General features: G+C 39.2%; 1 protein-coding gene across 10 annotated transcripts in view; it reads right to left on the bottom strand.

The window, feature by feature from the left end:
- KCNC2 (potassium voltage-gated channel subfamily C member 2) overlaps positions 1–19,453 on the bottom strand; it is a 187,200-nt gene extending 167,747 nt beyond the window's left edge. For 3 of the 10 annotated variants that reach the window (XR_199393.3, XM_004752410.3, XM_004752411.3), the window contains exons 1-2: positions 18,612–19,110; positions 16,714–17,416 (exon numbers count right to left, since the gene is read on the bottom strand). Coding sequence is in view for 9 of the 10 variants with exons in the window: in XM_004752410.3 (XP_004752467.1) it covers positions 16,714–17,397 (684 nt within the window). In the remaining variant the exon portion in view is untranslated. Of the gene's footprint in view, positions 1–16,713; positions 17,417–18,003; positions 18,098–18,611; positions 19,111–19,395 lie in introns of those variants that run through there. The other 7 variants (XM_004752405.3, XM_004752414.3, XM_004752409.3 and 4 more) reach the window with 4 other exon arrangements.
- Positions 19,454–19,676: the final 223 nt, after the last annotated feature.

Here is a 19,676-nt window from a genome sequence, read left to right as displayed (position 1 = left end):
TTTAAACAGGTGTCAGGGATTAAGGAGGGCACTTGTGATGAGCACTGGGTGTTGTATGTAAGTGAAGAATCACTAAATTCTTCACCGGAAACCAATATTACAATGTATGTTAACTAACTGGAATTTAAATAAATGTGAAAGAAAAAAGGGGGAAAAATAATAATAAATAAACTACAATGACTCCTCATCTTAAAAATAAAAACTTGTCCTAATATTGCTGTGTTTTAAATATTATTAATGTATTTTATAATTTTTACTTTATTATCTCACACTGGTTTTTCCTAAAAATAATATATTGTTTGAACTGATCTGAACATTGAACTGATCTCTTTAATATACAGAGTATATTTGTATAAATAAAGGCTTTTCTGTTTCTTCTATTTGCATGATCATTAGAGTGTATATATGTTTCTTTAAATGTCTTTCTTAATCCTTCTATTTGCCACAGCTCAGAGGAAACATCTGGACAAAATTAGGTTTAGATATAATGGTCTTCATTACTGCATTAATTTGATAAAGTGTATTCTAGATACAATAGGGGAAATTTCACCTTTGGATATTTCTGTTTTATTAAATGAAATGAGATAACAATACTGTGATGAATGGGAAACTTTTTTTTTCTCCTCTCCTTGGCTAATTTCCTTGCTGCCACAACATCCATTCTTCAGTATCTTTTCTTAGGACACAGCACCCTTCAGTGAAGGCCCCATTTCCATGTAATTAGTGGGACAATCAGGGCCATCTATTATCATCAGTCAGATGTTCTCTACATAATAGGGACCAGGCATTTGGTCCCACTGGCAAAGGCTCTGTGTAAAAAATTAAAGCACCCTAATACGTAAACATTATTTCAGCTGAATGCTGTTGCTTTATTTGGGGACTTTAAGTACCACAAACATCTGTTAAACCATCAAAGTTCACATTCTTAAGAATGTATTCTCAGTGGGAAGATGACAAATTAAAGTGTCACTGTTCTCCAAGTGATAATTTTCTAGGATTTTGTATTAGTCTAACAAGTTTCTTAGAGCAACGGTAAAAATCATACACACATTTAGGCTTTGAGTTTCTTTACTAGGTTAAATATTTGGCACCATAATAGATTAAAAAGTAGATAAAGAAGGTGGGCTTAAAGAAGATAAGAAGAAATACTGACTTTGTAGGGAAGAATCATACAGAAATGCATCCTTGTAGACAAGAAAACTAATTAATTATTTAGACAGTGATAAAAACTCACTGAGAAAACTACCAAATGTTCATAACTCTGGACAACCAAGAAGAAATGGCACAAGTTCATAACTAGTAGGGACAAGAAACCTGTACACATTTAATTAAATTCTAGTAGAAGACAGTAAACCTCATCTCCTTCACAAAGTTTCATTAAAAATGATAAAAGGAGGATATGTGCTATGGTGAGTGCTGTGAAATGTGTAAACCTGGCAATTCACAGACCTGTACCCATGGGGATAAAAATATATTATATGTTTATTTAAAAACTTAAAAATTAATAAAAAATAATAAAATTTTTTAAAAATTCTTTTTAAAATTTTAAATTCCTATTTACAAAGAAAAATTATGAAAAAAAAAATCACAGGGATGGAAAACAGGAAACCTTGCTATTCCTGAACTAGAAATACTACAACATAAAGCAAACAGCACTAGAATAATTAAAATGCAGGTTGAGGAGAGGAGGAGAATGGAATTCAATATAAATGCACAAAAGAGCATTTCTTGGGGTTGGTCCCAAGAAAATCCAGAACTTCAATGTCAGAGGCAACAGGCACTAGGACAAGGAGCAATCTGGAGGTCTCCCTCCTATTTTATCTTTAGTTGGTTGCTACAGAATTTGCCCACAGGATACAGCCAGTGAGAGCAGTTCTCTAAATTAAGTACGGAATCAACAAAGAAGCTGTTCTTAATTAGGTGTGTTGATGTGTTGATGTGATGTACTTAGAAGTACCTCAGATTTCCTCAAAGTGCTTAGAGAAAAAAGAGATGGAGACATCATTCCCCATTAACTGAAAGACAGTAAAGTCCTTTCTCCAAATAGAGCTTCTTTTTCTCAGACCGAGAGAGGTTTCCTAGTTTGCCCGCCTGCTCCTACCCACCCACCCTGAAGGGGATCGTATGTTTCTACATGATCCTGCCTATATACCTACATAACACTACAGTACCCCCACCTTCTTTCTAAGAAAAATATATGTGAAGAAAATAAATAGTATAAAAAAGAACAAAGCTGAAAAATAGAAAAAAAAATATGTTAAGGGACCAGAGTTAAGAACAGAAATGTAATAAAACTTTAAAAATTGTCTAACTAGTATCTCCAGAAAGATTCATAAAGACATTGTATATATTGTGTCCACAAAATGAGAGCACACTGATATGGAAAAGTAAAAATCAGAAAATAAAAGATTTATTGGACATTACCAACATGTTGCCAAAAAAGTGAGGACCACATACCAGTTTGAATAGAATCGCCCCCAAAATTCATGTCTACCCCAAACCTCAAAACATGACTTTATTTTGAAACAACCTCTTTGCAGAGGAAATTAGCTAAGTTAAGATGTGGTTATGTTGGATTATTATGGGCTATAACCCAATGATTGGTGTCTCTATATAAGAAGAGAAAAAATGAGGCACAGCAACACAAAGGGAAGATGGGCATGTGAAAACAGAAACAGACTACAGTGAGTGTGTCTATTAGCCAAGGGATCCCCAAAATTGTCAGTAACCACCAGAAGCTAGAAGAAAGCCAATGAACAGAATTTCCCCCAGAAACTCCAGAACAAACCAATCCTGCTGACACCTGAATTTCAGATTTCTGGCCTCCAGAACCGTAAGAGAATAAATTTCCCTTTTTTAAAGACATTAACCTTGTGGTAATATGCTACAGTAACTCTAGGAAACCAATCTGGTCAGTTAGGTGCTATAATACGTGTCTGCAAAGTGATACGGAAACTTGGAGGAAGAAACTAGCTGCTTTTGAGAGAGTTTAGAAGGTGTCAAATAAGACTTGATAATCATACAGGATATTGAAAGATGACTGAATCAACCTATTAAAGCCAGAAGGATAATGTATTCCAAGCTGTGAAAATAGCATATGTAAATACACAACAATGTGAACACATCTCTTATAGTCAGGAATGGCAAAACATGTGGTCTGACTTCAGTGGTATTTTACTGGTGGTCATAAGAGATTTTATTAGAAGTGTAGGTGGTGGACAAATCCTGAAGAGCCAGGCAAAACAAAGGAAATCATAATATGGTAGTCAAAGAAAAAAAGGGATTTAAGCAAGGAAGTGGCATGGTATATTATGCTTCAGAAGGAATTATTCTGCCTTGGATCTGAAGTCACCATCTTCTTTCCTGCTTTCTTTTTTATTTTGCTTTCTCAATGCATTTGCTCCTTCCTGGACTTTTTTCTAAAGGAAATAGTTATGTGAAGCAATTTTCCAAGGAGTACTTAGAGCCACAGGATCTCATTAGTATTTTTTTATTCCTCCATTCAAGTTAAGCTTCAAGCTTTGAAGTCTACATTGGATAGTCAGTTCCATTTCATAGAAATTATGCGAACATGAATATTTTCTTGGGCTTCAAAGAAAATAATAACAATGCAAACCTAACGTTTCTTGTGGAAGACTTTTTATTCCTCACCACCTTTCTATGGTGATAAATTACTGTAACCAAAAACTTTTAAGGGACATACTTACATCTAATTCATAACCATAAAATCTATGAAATAGCTATCTGTAATTGGGTAATTGGTACTGAAATATAGAAGAGAACTCACAAAACATACTATAAAATATTACAGTGTTAAATCTCATGAAAAAATAACTACTGATAAACCAGATTCTGAAATCATATAACCACAGAAGCTTGAAGTAGGAAAAAGTCATAAAGGTTTCCTTGTCTCATTGTGCAAACATTTCTCTCTTCACTCCTCTTTCTGCTTCATTCACTGCATCTAATCAATCAACAATTCCACGTTAACTTTGTTGCTTTTACATCATCTACCTGTCCACTGTCTATTTTTTTTTTTAAGATTTATTTATTTGACAGAGAGAGAGAGAGAGATCACAAGTAGGAGAGCAACCTGCAGGAAGCAGGCTCCCTGCTGAGTAGAGAGCCCCAGAAGGGGCTCCATCCCAGGACCCTGGGATCATGACCTGAGCTGAAGGCAGAGGTTGTAACCCACTGAGCCACCAAGGTGCCCCCACTTGTCCACTGTCTTAAAGTCAGGTCACCATTATCTCTTACTTGGATTATTACAAAAACATTCTAAACAAACCCCCCCTTACAAACTTGCACTCAGCTTTGTCAGCCCAATCCCCTCTTTAGGTACAAAAGTTTCAGAATGATATTCACAATTACAAATCTGCATGCCATTGCTTTGCTAAAAATCTTTCAAAGCTCCCCCATTACCACCAGAAAAAGACCAGAACTTCTTAACACAGCTCACCAAACCTTTCACCCAATCTCAGCTTCATCTGCCACCTGTCACATCTCTCCATGCCTTCATCTGCCACCTGCCACATCTCCCCATACCTTACACAGTGCTGCAGGTGTACTGAGTTACTCATAGTACCTTGCACAGACCATGCCTTCTTTCCCTGTTAGAACTTCATTAAGGCTTCTATCTATCTGAAAAGTCTGGCTACCTCCTCTTCATCCTCTGGTACAAAGAAAGACATATTTCCCCCAGGAAGTTTTTTCCAACTTTAGCAAGATTATGATAACCTTCAAATTACCCCATGCTTGCTTCTTCTGGAGATCTCATAACTTGCACTGTCCCTGTCCTTTTGCTGTTCTCTTGCAGGAGACTACAAACTTCTTAAAAGGCAGGAAATACACTTTTAACTTGCCAGTTGCAAAATGCCTACTATACAATAGATATGTGTTAGATATTGCTCTAATTAATCACTACTTACTCATGAGGGATAAAACTAAGTATTTACAACTTCCCAGACAGTTATCTAGTATCCACATGAAAAAAATCTCTGGAATTGGGTGCCTGGTTGCTCTGTTGGTTAAGCATCTGCCTTTGGCTCGATCCCAGGACACTGGGATCAAGCCCCGTATTAGACTGCCTGCTTGGTAGGAAGTCTGCTTCTCCCACTCCCATTCACCCTGCTTGCGTTCCCTCTTTCACTGTGTCTCTGTCAAATACATAAATAAAATCTTTTTAAAAAAATTAAAAACAAACAAACAGATTTCCAAATTTATCTTTCCATGGAACTCTTCTGAGGAGCAACCCCCGTTAACATTCTGAAGAACTAGAGTTCTATAAAACGCACTTTGGGAAATACCAATCTAAGCACTATGATTCTCTTAATTCACTGTTAAATTGTATTTGTTTTTGCAGAAGTCACATCAAAGTTCTCCAGGAGCCAACTATAACCCTGGACATATTCACCTGTTCTGATTCTTATCCAAGTCCCACTGAATTCAAAGTTCTGGAGTGAGACCCAAGATGCAAAATTTTAGTCATCAATTTACATTACTTCTATGCACACCAAAGTCTCAGAACCACTGTTTTGGAATAAACTGAAATAATAATGTTCAGTCGTGCCTTGGACTAAGCATCTTACATCTCATCAGGAAATCTCCTTTAGAAGCCCAGAGGTCCTGGCGCTCCCAGTTTCAATCTTCCCTACCTCTCAAGCCTCTTCTCCTGCTCTATGGTCTTTCTATTACCCCATATCACATGGTATGGTATTCCTCCATGTTTGCAAACTATTCTGTTGACATTCCCCCTGATTTCTGGAAAACACTTACCTTTTGGAAGTTAACTAAAATGTCATCTCCTCTGTGTAGGAAAACCACTCCCTCCCTAGTCTGTGTGTTCACACTATACTAGTATCTCTATTGTGGTGTTTAATAATATCATATTATAACTATGGATCTACAGACTACTTTTTCAACAGAATAGAACTGTCTTAAAGATAAATGTGAAATTTTAACACATCTTGTATTTTCAGTACAAGCTAGTCCTGGCCAATAGTTGAAGCTCAGTAACTGTCAGGTGAAAGATTCAAAAGCATTTTAAAGCTTTTGTCTTTGGTGTGTGGCTCTCTTCAAGTTTGTTTAGCTAAAAGAGGAATGTAATAACGCCTGGTGACAATATGCTCTTCAACCCACCTATCAATATAAGCCCAGGTACAGGAAACACAAAAGGTTGTTGATAAGAAACCCAGAACTGAAGCACAAAGTCAACTACTCAAAACTAATGCTACCAAGAAACCATCTAAGAGAAATCAGAGCTGAGTTAGATCAATGACTGATACATAAATAGAAAAATGAACAGATTTTGAAAACAATAACTAATGTTTAAAAAAAAAACCTAGGAACTGAGACTAGGCACATTGCAACTAAAAAATGAACAGCACACTCACAGGAGAAATTGAGGTACTCAGTTAAAGAACACTGTTTTTGCATTGAGACTAATCAATTTTGAATGTCATTGAAATCTATTAGTGCATGATTTCATTAACTTTCTTGAATTTTATTCTTCAAGCATCATATTCTAAACATAAAAGCACAGTCAACACCGTTACAAACCTGGAAATTAAGCATAAGCTCACAAATGTTTACCAATCATGATACAAATATAATAGTTCAACTTTCATGCACCCACTAATCATATGATTGTGATAGGTTCACTCAGGTCCGATAATAAAATTCCAATGCTAAAAAAAAAAAAAAAAAAAAAACTTGCTACTTTACATTCTGTTTGCACCAAAAAAGGGCCAACTAAGGCTCTATTCTGTCCACTTGCTATTCAATTTATATGAAACACAGGTTTCATTAAAGATATTTTAATAACTTTCGTAATGGCCTTCTCATCGCTTACCTCAAGAGAGAAGCATGATAATTTAAATGATAAATCAAACTATAAAAATGGTATTGCTCTGTTTTCCTAAATATAAATTTTATTAACTTTACGCACATTAATACATCAAAATAATAGGAAGTTTACTCCTTACTCCTATGATTACCTGCTATTGTTTCCAATACAATTATTACACGATATTCACTTTTAGCAAACAGCTTTTTATCAATAAACATAAAAATACCAAATTAAGCAACCCTATATATGAATTTCTGTTGCAAAATTTGCAAAGTCAGACACAAATTTTACATAAATTCTGAATAGTTTCTGTGTTTTCATTGAATCCAATCTGACAGACTACTCAAAATAAACTTTATAGTGCTCCAAACAGTTCTTGCTTAAACATGTTGTCTTATATTTAGAGTTAATAATATTATTTGGATATACTGACAAAATTACTTAGAATCACTTTATTTTAAAATGTGTTTGGGGGGCACCTGGGTGGCTCAGTGTGTTAAATCCTTTGCCTTCGGCTCCAGTCATGGTCTCAAGGTCCTGGGATCTAGCCCCATATCTGGGCTCTCTGCTCAGCAGGGAGCCTGCTTCCTCCTCTCCCTGCCTGCCTCTCTGCTTAGTTGTGATCTCTGTCTGTCAAATAAATAAATAAAATCTTTTAAAAAAATAATAAAATAAAATGTGTTTGTATTTTATCCTTTAATGAACAACTTAAAAATTCTGGACAAAGTACTGGTATAAAGTAAAAGAATGTGGCCAAAAGGTGGTATATTTTCATCTCTAGAACTCTCTCTCCATAGAGACGTCTAAAAAGAGAGAATTCCTTCAGTGCTGAGATGAAATCACAGAACACCAGCCAAGAAAGGCTATACTGACCTTTGCTTCAGTTTTCAAAGATATCAGCAATGTTGTAAGATACATAAAGAATGGCAAAGCTCTAAGATCTGATAGCAAATCACCAGGGTCTTCAATCACACAACAAAGAAGACATTACTGAGGTGTCTGCATAGAATTGTCTTAATACGTGGGATACTAAGGAAATGTCAGATTACAAAGATGTCCTTTTATTATGAACTTTCAAAGGAAAAGGTCAGTCAAGTGACTAAGAATTATGAAGTGTCTTTTTCCCAATACTATCACTGACATTCTGACCCAAGTCCTTTGCTTTGATTCCTGTAAAATGCATTCTCTCAAATACCCCCCAAATTTTAATGTTGCTTTACATTTCAATTTCATCACAGTACAGTAAGCACCACCAATGACTAAATATCCACTAACAAAAGGCTACATGAAAAGTTCTTCTGCTCTGTATTTACTGACCTCACAACAACCACCGATTTCATTTGCAGACCACAACAACAGCTCCAAACATCTTTTATTGACTGATTCACCAGTTACCCTGTGTGAAACCACTATAATCTTGTTAATTACATGTGAGATGACAATGCTCTATAAAATACATAAACCACTACCAATAGACTAAACTAGATTTGCATTGACAAATTCCAAAGACGATAAATCAAGTAAGAGTAGAGAACATATTATAAAAGACACACACACACACACAAAGGGATAAAGGAAAATAATAGGAGATAAATGCATAAGCAGGTTAGTTATGAGGCTTTAAAAGTAGTAGAACAGTGAGATACAGAACTGGTAGAGAAGGCAACAATGGAAGTCTGCATCTGACCAGGGATCTGGAAATAAAGTGAATACATAAAACAGTAGAAATTTCCCTGCTATTACTGGGCAATAGGATATGGAAGAGGGCAGACCTTCCCCATACTATTCCTAACATACTTGCTGCTTCCTAAGAACTAAAACTTGTGCATCTGCTGTTAAACACAGTCCGACAAAGCAATTGAGATTGACTGGGAAGAACACCATAAGTCAGAAGGTCTAAATTCTAGCCCTGTCACTGCTACCAGCTAGCCAGAGCTACAAACAAGTCAGCTGTCTGATCGGTGAATTGAGGCAGTTGTGTCAGGCAATCACCAGTTTCCTCCCAATTCCATGCCTCATGAATACCAGAAGTCTGTCATATATGCCAACAATCAATCTCATTCAAAAAACGTGTAATTTGGATGGATATGCCCAGTACACACACATGCACATACACATTAATATTCTCAAATCAAATTTTTAAGGCATATTCCTACAAATCTCTTCCATTCCTTAACCGTATAAAAATTTTACAAATACATTCCTTGAATATGTATCTATATTAATGACAGTGAATAGATCCTTTTTTATGAAAATACATATATATTTTGGAATAGAAAAACTATCTTCCCAAAAGAGAAATATGGAATACTATAATACACTACACATTTACCTGGAAATACTCTCCATTAATGAGCACATTAAAATATAAATTTATTTGAAGTGTGCTAGACAGCATACTATTCTCTATGCTCATTCTGATAGAATGAGTTATGAAAAAAATTAAAACTAAATAATTTGACATTATTTTGTAAACAGTTAGATGTGTTAGGCGTATCTGTAAATCCTCAAGTGAATAAGACTTTCCCTTCTGTGTAAGATGCAGGAAAGGGAAAATGATGGTGTCTTTGACAAGGCACTTTTCAAATGGAAATAAAACTGAGATTATCTAATCAGTTATCCTTGTGGTGGATGGATATACACCTGCACCAAAACTTAGATTTAGAAAATGACAGAGCCAATCATCTTTATGGGTTTCAAGGCAGAGCCACAGCAAAAAGATTTCCTGAGATCAATATGTGGTTGAAGGAAAGCTGTTTTCAATGGAAACAGGAAGCTAGGAGCTAACCTGTTTCTATGGTAACCAGAGCAGCAGCTACCCAACAGCTGTAGGAAAAAAAGGGCAGAAAGTTATAAATGTAAAAAAAAAAAAAAAAAAAAAACACACACACACAAAAAATATCAATACTGATTTACTTCATTGTGTAATGGTCCTTAGAGTACAATCACAATGAGGGCAGACGTTTTTTATTCCTCTTCCCACCCTACCCCCAGGGGTTTTTAGCAGTTAGTATCCTTATTTCTCCTCCAAACCTCAAAATCTAAAAGCCGGAAAGAAGTTTGGATACTAGCTAGTCCAATGTGTCATCCCCATTTTCTATTTATTTATTTATTTATTTACTTGCTTGCTTTATTTATTTATTTTCAGAATCAGTAAAAGGAAATCAAGACTCAGGGAAATGAAGTAAATTCTCCAAGGTCACACAGCTGGTTGTGAAATCTAGGTGAGTGCACAGGCTGATACATCCCACCCCAGACAGTTTCTCCAACGCTACTTCCATATATTTTCACTTCTTGCTCTCTCCTCCTCCCTAACACCCACATTTTAGTCACTTTCTGTGAAACTATTGACTACCTAATATTAAAATTAATCACCATGTTCAACCTATAAGAAAAACAAAGACCAGTGCTATATATATTTATATATATATATATATATATATATATTACACACAACAGAATAGATGGCACTGCATATATATATATATATATATATGAGAGACTGCTCTTCTAAAAAAAAGCTGTCATATTTCAAAAAGAAAATTAAGTTTGTATAATGTCTTTATGGTTATTGTTTAGCCTATGTTGCCACTATATAGTTCCTTCTAGAGATCTGCGTCTATCTTTTTTTAGTCCTTTAGTGCCCTTACCATTTCATTTAGACATATTTTTAAATGTTGCTATAATAAAAGGATATTACTTAGAAGTTCAAAAGGTATGAGACCTGAGAACTGCATTTAATTTTTTTGTAGCAGAAGTAAAAATAAATGACAATGATACACATTTTCAAATGGGAAAAGTTGACCTGTGTTTCCTTATAAACCTGCACATTCCCGGTTTTCAGTTGCTTTGAAAATAAGTTTCTTGACAGAGAATTTTCTTGACTCTCACTAGTTTTGTCGACTCAAGTCTATAAATGAGCACTTAATAAAATATCACAGAAAAAAGTCATACCTGATCTGTCCAACTACATTAACCTTTGGCAACGGAGCAAATCACCTAGTTTGTGATCAAATACGCAACTGAAAATACAATTTTCTAATGAACTTCCTCGATTCTTTTAATGATGTATTGAATTAGGTACTCTCTGAACCTATCCAATGCTCAGAATATAAGTATAAAATCAAATTAATTTGTGATCTGTACAATTAGTGGCCTGGAAAGGATCAAAAGATACTTAGATGTTTACATGGGCAAATGCAAAAATACCAGACTATTGATTGCAGGCTTTTTTCAGGAGTCTTGGATTTGCACTGCCATGTAATTGGCCATGACTTTTAATTAAAATGGAAGGTATGAAGTCACTTGACCACACCTTAAATAATTTGGTTGTTTTGTATAAGTACAGCCTTCCTCACATTCCCTAATATTACAAAGACAGAGCCCATAAATCACCTCACAAACAGAAAAATCAAGAATAAAAGAGCCTAGCTCTTTCATAATAAAAAAAGACTAACAATATCTTAACATCATTTCTAAATAGAATGTTTTCATGAATGTGTCAGACAATATTTCCATTTGAGTTGTTTTTTTGTTTGTTTGTTTTTTGAGGAAAATTTATCTTTAACATCTCTGGAATTTTTCTGCATTTCTTAATTTAACAGATAATGTTTTTAGGAAATGTTTTATTATAAACAGGGTGGTGAGCTTATTGAGGGCAAAGGACTATATCTTCTCCACATATTCCCAATAACTTCCATAGTTAAGTGACTACATATCCAATATTTGCTGACTAAATAAATATTCTAAAAATTCTAATAATAAATTATATAAATTATAAATTCTAATAAAATTATATAAGCAAGCTATATTTAGCCAGTAATTCTTTGAATTGGAGCAATACTTACAAAAGAAAAAATATACTTTTTTTAAATCTTAAACTATGACTTTATTGTCCTTACTTTATTATAATTTTTTTAAATTAAATGTTACACTGGGAGCTAGCAAACAGTTATTTATGTTATTTCTTAACTATTTTGTTTTGTGGCTTGAGGAAAAGGAAAAAAATGGCCCATAAAAAGTAAATTATGTATGTGCAATTCTGAATCCAATTCTATATGCTGAAATTTGAATTTTAATAGTTTTGAGGAGTATACTTTAATAATGCTGAGGAAATAAATCAATTTAAAATGTTAATAAAGTGAATATTTTCAATATTAAAAATTGACAGATTCACTATCACAACACATGGATGATTCAGGATGATCGGCACATAATGATATATTAGATGAAGATCCAGAGAACCTATATAAACTGATCTAGACCCAAGGACCAAAAACCTAACATCTTAAATGTGGTTCCACAGCAGTTATTCTTTTTATTGTTTGGGGGCACCTGAGTGGCTCAGTTGGTTGAGGATCTGACTCTTGGTTTCAGCTCAGGTCATGACCTTGCAGTCCTGGGATCAAGCCCCAGTGTAGGGCTCTATGCCCTGCAAGAAGTCTACCTCAGATTCTCTCTCTCACCTTCTCACTAACTCTCTCCCTTTCCCTCAAATAAATAAATAAAATCTTTTAAATAAATAATAAAATAAAACGTTCCTTTAAATTAAAAATAAGTCCTATCAGCTAACCAAAGATACGCAAGTCATCAACGAAGAGCCTGTAAAGTAGAACCTAATTCAATCACCTCTACTCCCCCCAAAAAATAAGTGAAAAGAAGAGAGATAGGGAGAAACTTGTAACAGTTCTCCACTCTTTAACACTGGAACAAATTATTTAAAATATTTTGATTCTAGTGTTTTGCCCTTATCCTAGTTGATTAACTTCTAAATAATCTAGAACTTCTGTTGAAAGAATTTCTGCCTGGCACCTGTCTACTTACCTAGGATCTAATGTTTTCAGAAGAAAGCACACACAAGCTTCATTTCCCTCTTAAACTAAGATATTAAATTGGAAAAATACAGTGCATAACACTTGCACAAATACATCTATGCATCCTTGATTTTTGCTATTTGTAAATATCACTCAATGGCATCAACAGCATAATCTCTCCTTTTCTTTCCTGATCTCATTTTTTCCAGAACAGGTTTCCATGACAACTTATATTTGATTTTTTATAAATTTCTATTTTGGAATACTATTCTTAAGGATAAGAATTCATTTAAGTATAAATATAAACTTACTTACCAAGTTAACCTGAACTTTCAAAATGTATTGACACCATAAATTTAAAGCAACAGAAGAGGGAAATGCCAACCCAAAGAGAAAGCAAAAATACAACGTTATGAAATTAAATTAGCTATTCAGTTCCTATCACTGTTGTTTCAGTATGGCACTTAAGATCATAAAAGTTAGAAATAAAATACATCTACTCTATAACTGAGTCACTCTCCTCAATATTGGGTAAAGATAAAGATTATGGTGACAGGTATAACCAATTGAAAAAGAAATTCAGACAGTTAAAAATGTTCATCTCAAGCATATCAATAAAAGATGAACTAACATAAAACAAAGTAAAGAGGGTTTATAAAAGTTAAATATTTCTATTAAGAATGAGTCTTGTCTAGAAAAAAAAAAAAAAAAAGAATGAGACTTGTGCAAGTAAGACCACAGCTGAAACAAACAACTTGATAATTGATTTATGTCTTCTAGAATCATGTCCATGCAAAATAAAATTTCATCCTATGGCTTCCCAGTGTAATTCTATTTATCAAACTAATCAAAAAACATTAAGTCAAGCCATCACATGAACTAAAAACGTTCATATAAAAATATTAAATCACATTTAAGTAGAATGACTACTTCTGATTACTCTTTTTTTTTTTAAGATTTTATTTATTTATTTGACAGACAGAGATCACAAGTAGGCAGAGAGGCAGGCAGAGAGAGAGAGAGAGAGAGAGAGAGAAGGAAGCAGGCCTCCTGCGGAGCAGGGAGCCCGATGCGGAGCTCGATCCCAGGACCCTGAGATCATGACCTGAGCCGAAGGCAGCAGCCCAAACCACTGAGCCACCCAGGCGCCCCCTGATTACTCTTTTTTAGGCAATCCCTAATAATGTGAAAAGAGATTTCCCTAAAGACAAGTCCCACAAATGTAAGCCACTCTGAAAGAAAGAAAACACTACATATTGACTGGTCAATAAAAATGCAAAGTTCAAATAGGGTTCAAGAAGTCAATTTGAATTTCATATTTTCACTCAAATGTTGGGTGGTGCAGGGTAAAAATTCTACCAAAGTCCTGGAATACATATGTTTTCTTAAAAATCATAGATGACCTTTCAAAGTTAGAATTCTAGAAAGTGTCTTATGCTGCATTAAATCTCAAGAGCAACATGATCTGCAGAGATTTCATAAGCCAGTCATTTATAATCAGTGGTTGTGGTAAAAGGGCCTGGGGAGGATGTCATGAGACCTCCAGCATAATTTCGGATCTTCTATTAACTTGCTGTATGACCTTGGCCATCACTTAGCATCTGCAGTCCTCATTTTCCTCATCTATAATATAAAGGGTCTTCCTGAAGTGACCTCAAGGAAATTTTCCAGGTCTGTAATTCTCAGCTGATTCTGCTTTTGATGCCTCTTTGACCTTGTGTTAATCTTTAATATATCTGTGTTCTTTCCTCACCTGAAATGGATGCATATCAAACCCCTAATATTGTTACAATGAAATCTTGGTAAGATGTTTTTACTGGTAAGATTTTTTTTTAAACTATTTTCAAGTTAATAGTCTACCCTTTGACCAATAATCAATAAAATCAACTTTCATAGCAATAATAAAAGTTGAATACCACCTTAAAGTTTTTGCTATGCAATCTAGCCTACAATAAAAGACATATTATCATGTGGAAAGATAATAAAACATACTGTCTCTTGTATAGCACGCGATCTGGAAAAAAAAAAATTACATGATGAGTCTGAAAACAAATTCATATTATCTTCTTAGCCACCAAGTGGATAGAGCACTGTGGCACTCACTTGGAATTGAAAAAACCATGGATGTAATGGTCATGTCTGTGATTTAACTTAAGTTAATACATACTAGTTTCTGTTTTGGCTTACACTGGACTAAACTAGCATCACCAAAGTGACCAATTCACATTGTTGGGTTGTTTTTTTTTTTTTCCTGTGTATTTGATGCTCTTATTTAGAACACATTTTTAAAACAACAACAATCCACACAAACAGCCCAACAATTTCTATAAACCACTTCTCAAAATGTGGCTCCCAGACTAATAGCAGCATCAGCAGCACCTGGAAGCCTGCCAGAAATGCCAGTTCTCAGGTTCCACTTGAGACCTGTGGAATCAGAAACCCTGGGGGGAGGCCCAGGATCCAGTGGTTTAACAAGATCCTGGTAGGGGAGGGGAGACAGGCGGAGGCTGGTGTTCTGAGGCTCTTCAATTCTGAAAGCCACTGCCCTACAGGTAGCAGGAAATAGGAGTTTTTGTCACTGATGACCTTAATTCCTTTTGGGCAGGGCATTGCCACCTCACCTGGTGTTGAATTTATAGAATGATCTTAAAAGGAAGATAGCAGAGTTGAAGTTATTGATTCTATATTCGAATACAATAATGTGGACATACTAAAATTTATGTAGGCATTTAAATCCCAGATCCATTGGGGAGTAATGCTTGAAATTGTCTCTTTCACATTCTATTTCAAACTGAAAACAAAACATATCCTTAGACTTCTAAAGTGGTATCAGAAACACATCTTCTGACAAGTTACTAGAATGACAGCTGCACAATATCTCAGATGCAGAGACTTCTGACATACAGAAGACAATAATGAGGATGGAGCCAAAGTGAGGCTGCCCAGGGGGTATTTTTTCTGGGCGTCAGAAGCAAACCAGACACATGCAATTGCAGAGATTTAACTAAATACACTACTCCATTCTCGTGTATAATTAAAAATCATTCATATACTATATAATTTTGGGTTATTTATATTTCTTTTATTTCCTTTACACTGGAGAAACTATTATTGGTAACTTTTACAGTCCCTTCATGGGATTCTGAAGAATTAATTGGGAGTGTCAAGGACTAAATTTAAACTGCCGTTCAAATTAGAAACTGAAAAGAAAAATTGAGGACGGAGTCACAATCTAAGGGTAAAATAAAGTTTGCAGCAATCTAAATTACCCAGATTTAGACAATCAGACTAAACTGGCATCATCAAAATGACATTCAACCTGTAAGAAACATGGATGAAGCCCAAGGGGAAAAGGACCAGACTACAATTCAATGAGCAGGGGGGCTCTCTGGTGAACTCACTGGGACAAGCCACTCAGCATTCTTCTCCTTTGGAAGGAGACAGGCCCAAATAGCATTCAGGAGATTCTCTTCACAAAACTACCCCCCCCATCGCCCTACCCCACCCTGGCATACCCTTTCTTCACCCAGCCACTACTATATTCCATTTCCCCATCTCTGTCTTCCGATTAGATCCCTAATTGGAGCCACTGCTTTGAGTCAGACGTGAAGGAGTGTCAGGCCTCACTGAAAATGTCAAATCGTGATGACCAGAAGGCCTGAAGTAACATCCACACTAAAAGAAAAGTTGGAAGGAAAGAGTCAGGAAATAAAGAATCAAGACGGAGCACGATACCAGTTTCAGGACAAGGTTCCAGACAGACTTGCACAGAGAGGTCGACATTGGCCCTTTGGCTCCCATTTATCTGCTAAAGGAAATCTCTGAGTTGAGGAGGAGACGGTGGAGGATGAAGGGGACGGAAGGGGAGGATGACCGCCAGGGTCCCTGAATTTACCTGACACCAGATGCGCTTCTGGTCACATCCTTAGGGAGCCCTGTTCTCTTCTCCCTCCCATCCCCTCCCCTCGTCCCAGAGGTCGTTGGTGGAAAAGAAAGTTGGGGAAGGCGTTGGAGGAGCTGGAGCAGCAGGGAAGGGGGCGGTTCTGGCCTTACCCTGGCGGCTCTGGACGAGTAGGGGTCCTCGAAGAGGGCCCACATGCGGGGCTGCAGCCTCCTCCAGCGGCCAGACTTGCCGTCGGGGCCCCCCAGGCCCGCCGCGTCCTCAATGCCCAACCTCTTGGCCGCCAGGTCCTCGTCGTCGCCAGGGTCGCCGCCGATGAGGTCGGGGGTCTCGAAGATGTCGAGCGCCTCCTCGGCGTCACGGTGTTGCCGGTAGGTCATCCAGCAGCAGGGCTCCACGTCCGTCTCGTCGATGCCCCAGAAGGCCAGCTCCTCCTCGAAGAGCGGCCCGCACACGTCGGCGGGGCAGTGCAGCTTGCCCGTGCGGTAGTAGTTGAGCACATAGGCGAAGACGCCGGGGTGCCGGTCGAAGAAGAACTCGCGGCCGCCCCCAGGGTGGTCGCCGCCGATGCCCCGGGGACTGCAGTTGCCCGCGCCGCCCTCAAAGCAGCCGCCCGGTCCGGGGGACAGTGGGGGCGGTCGCGGCGGCGGCGAGAGCGAAGGGGGCGACGGCTGCAGCTTGTCGCCAGCCGCCGTCAGGCAGTCGCCCTGGGGATCGGAGGCGGCGAGAAGGGCCAGGCGCGTCCCAGGCAGGGTCTTGAGGGTGCTGCGGTAGGTTTCGTGCCGGGTGCCCCCGACATTGAGGATCACCCTCTCGTTGTTCTCGATCTTCCCCATCTCTGTGGCTCAGACATGACTGGGGGAAGGCGAACACAGCGCCAAGTTAAAGATCTCGGCCGTCAGAGCCGCACCATGACCCCCACCCCCACGCCGAGCCGGAGTCCCAGGATGCAGGGACAGGCGAGGGGCAACTGACCCTCCCAGGAGGAGTTGCGCGCCCAGCCCTGTCCCCGCCTCAAGCAGCACACCGTCCCCAGGCTTCCAAAAAACCAAGCAGGTGGTCCCAGCCTCCCTGACCTTCCAGGACACCTTCTTTCCTGCCTCACACCTTTCTTCCCTACCTCTGATCACCCCTACTTCATCGTTTCACCCTTCACCCTTCCCCCCCCACACCCTCTCACAGAAAATCTGCTTCTAGGCCTGAACCCCCACTCTCCTCTTCTCCCCAAACCCCTTATCTCTCCCTTCTAAGCCCTTTCTCTCCCTCTCTCGCTCCTCACTCTGCCCCTGCCCTAGCTCCTCTCCTCCCCTACCCTAAACCCTCTCTCCACCTTCCTTGGCCTAGAGGCAGTTCCCTCAGGCAAGGAGTTTCTCCTCTGAGGCAACTTGGCAGTTTGGGGGGAGAGCCCCCAGACGGGACGGAGACCCCCATTCCACGCGTACCCTCGGGACTCTGGACTCGCAGCGCCCTGGCACTCAGGGAATGCCCTCGGAGTGCCCCGTTCTCACTTCCACTTCTCCCTCACGAACCAGGCAAAAAGACTGAACGCAGAAGTCAAAGCAAAAAAATAAAAAAATAAAAATCTCCCTGCTGTTGCCTTTCACCAAGGAGACCTGTGACTAATTTCCTGATCCAATTTCCTTTTCACATTATTACTGTTGTTGTTGTTGTTGTTGTTGTTAATTGTATTATTACTTAGGAAAGAAAACCACTAACTAGTTCCATTTTTTTAGAATGCGAATGATCAACGCATCCCACCCCATACCCCCCACCCCAAGAAAAACAAACGCCTAGGGGATGCAGAGTTAGGGGGGTTGGGGGGTTGCTCTCTAGTAGGAGCGAGGCCCTGGAAAGAGCCGCTGGAGGCACACCCCCTGGTTCCCCAAGCTGACAGTGTCCCCGCTTCCAGTCTCCCAGCCACCTATTCCCAGGGCTTCACCTCCACATTCCCATTGCGGAACGAGGCGGGGGCAGGCGGGCGAATGCCTGCCTGCAGGGTCAGCATGCCCTTCCCGGCAAATCACCCCCGTTCCCTCCCGCCCCCAGATACCTTAACGAGACCGACAGAAAAGTGCTTCTGCTTGGGTTTCCGAGTGGACGAGGTTCTCCGGGCAGCCGGACTGAGTCCTGACACCCAGCCGAGCCGCCCTTCTCCAACGAAAAACTACTTGTTGGCGTTTTCCGGGTTCAGGTGGTTGGGCCGCTTCTCGCGGCGCTGGGGTCGCGGAGCCAGGCCCCGCCGGCCGCCGGCCGCGCTCCCCGCCTTCATTCTGCGAGCTGCGGGCTCGCCACGCGCCAACCTCCGCGCCCAGAGTCACCATCGCGCAGGGCTGGGCAAACCATGGAGCTCGGGGCGGGTCCAGCCGGCGCTCCGCGACCCCGCCGGGAGCCGGCCCAGATGCTGGCCGCGACCACCGCGGAGCTGACCCGAGGTCAGGAAAGCTCACCCACTTGAAGGGGCAGTCACCCGGCTCCGCCCTGGACCTCCAGGTTTTGTTTCTCCCCTGAAAGCAGCCGCTGCTAGAGCTGTCCCTTCCGCACCACTCGCTGCCAACCACCAGCGCCGGAGCACAGAGCTCAGGAAAGGGTGGGTGGGTGGGTGGGTCTGGGGAAGCTCTCTTGTACCAACCAGGTTCATATATTTTTCTTCCGTGAAGCTCTATCCCCACCCTCTCTGGAGCTTCTGCCTGCCTTATTTACACCCCACTCTCCACACCCTTTCTCTTCCCACTGCCCCACCCCTCCCAACAAGTGAGAGAGCATCATCTCTAAGACCAATTCCGTTTTTTTTTTCCCCCTTAATGACAACTGATGGGAGAGAGAGGTCTACTTACAGGTGACAAGTGAGTCTTGGATCTCGCGTCTTACACATGGCTCTGGCTTGCTCTTTCCAGTCAAATGTAGGTCTCCAGTCACCACATCATGGTTATATAAAACAAAACAAGTTTAAAAAGTTTATTCCAGGAACATCATGCTCTAGCAAGTGAAAATTCGGGTTTTTTTATCAGAAGCCTCAGAGGAGAGCTACATAATCCAAGTACCAAAGCAATTATCTAATTAGTCACTTTCTCCCTTTCAAATTTGTATTGGGCCTTGTAGAAGTTTATCGGGGCTG

This window comes from Mustela putorius, unplaced genomic scaffold, assembly GCF_011764305.1.
Source record: "Mustela putorius furo isolate JIRA1106 unplaced genomic scaffold, ASM1176430v1.1 tig00003911_pilon_pilon_pilon, whole genome shotgun sequence".
In the NCBI taxonomy this organism is placed as follows: Eukaryota; Metazoa; Chordata; class Mammalia; order Carnivora; family Mustelidae; genus Mustela; species Mustela putorius.
This window is presented reverse-complemented; position numbering and strand designations above follow the sequence as displayed.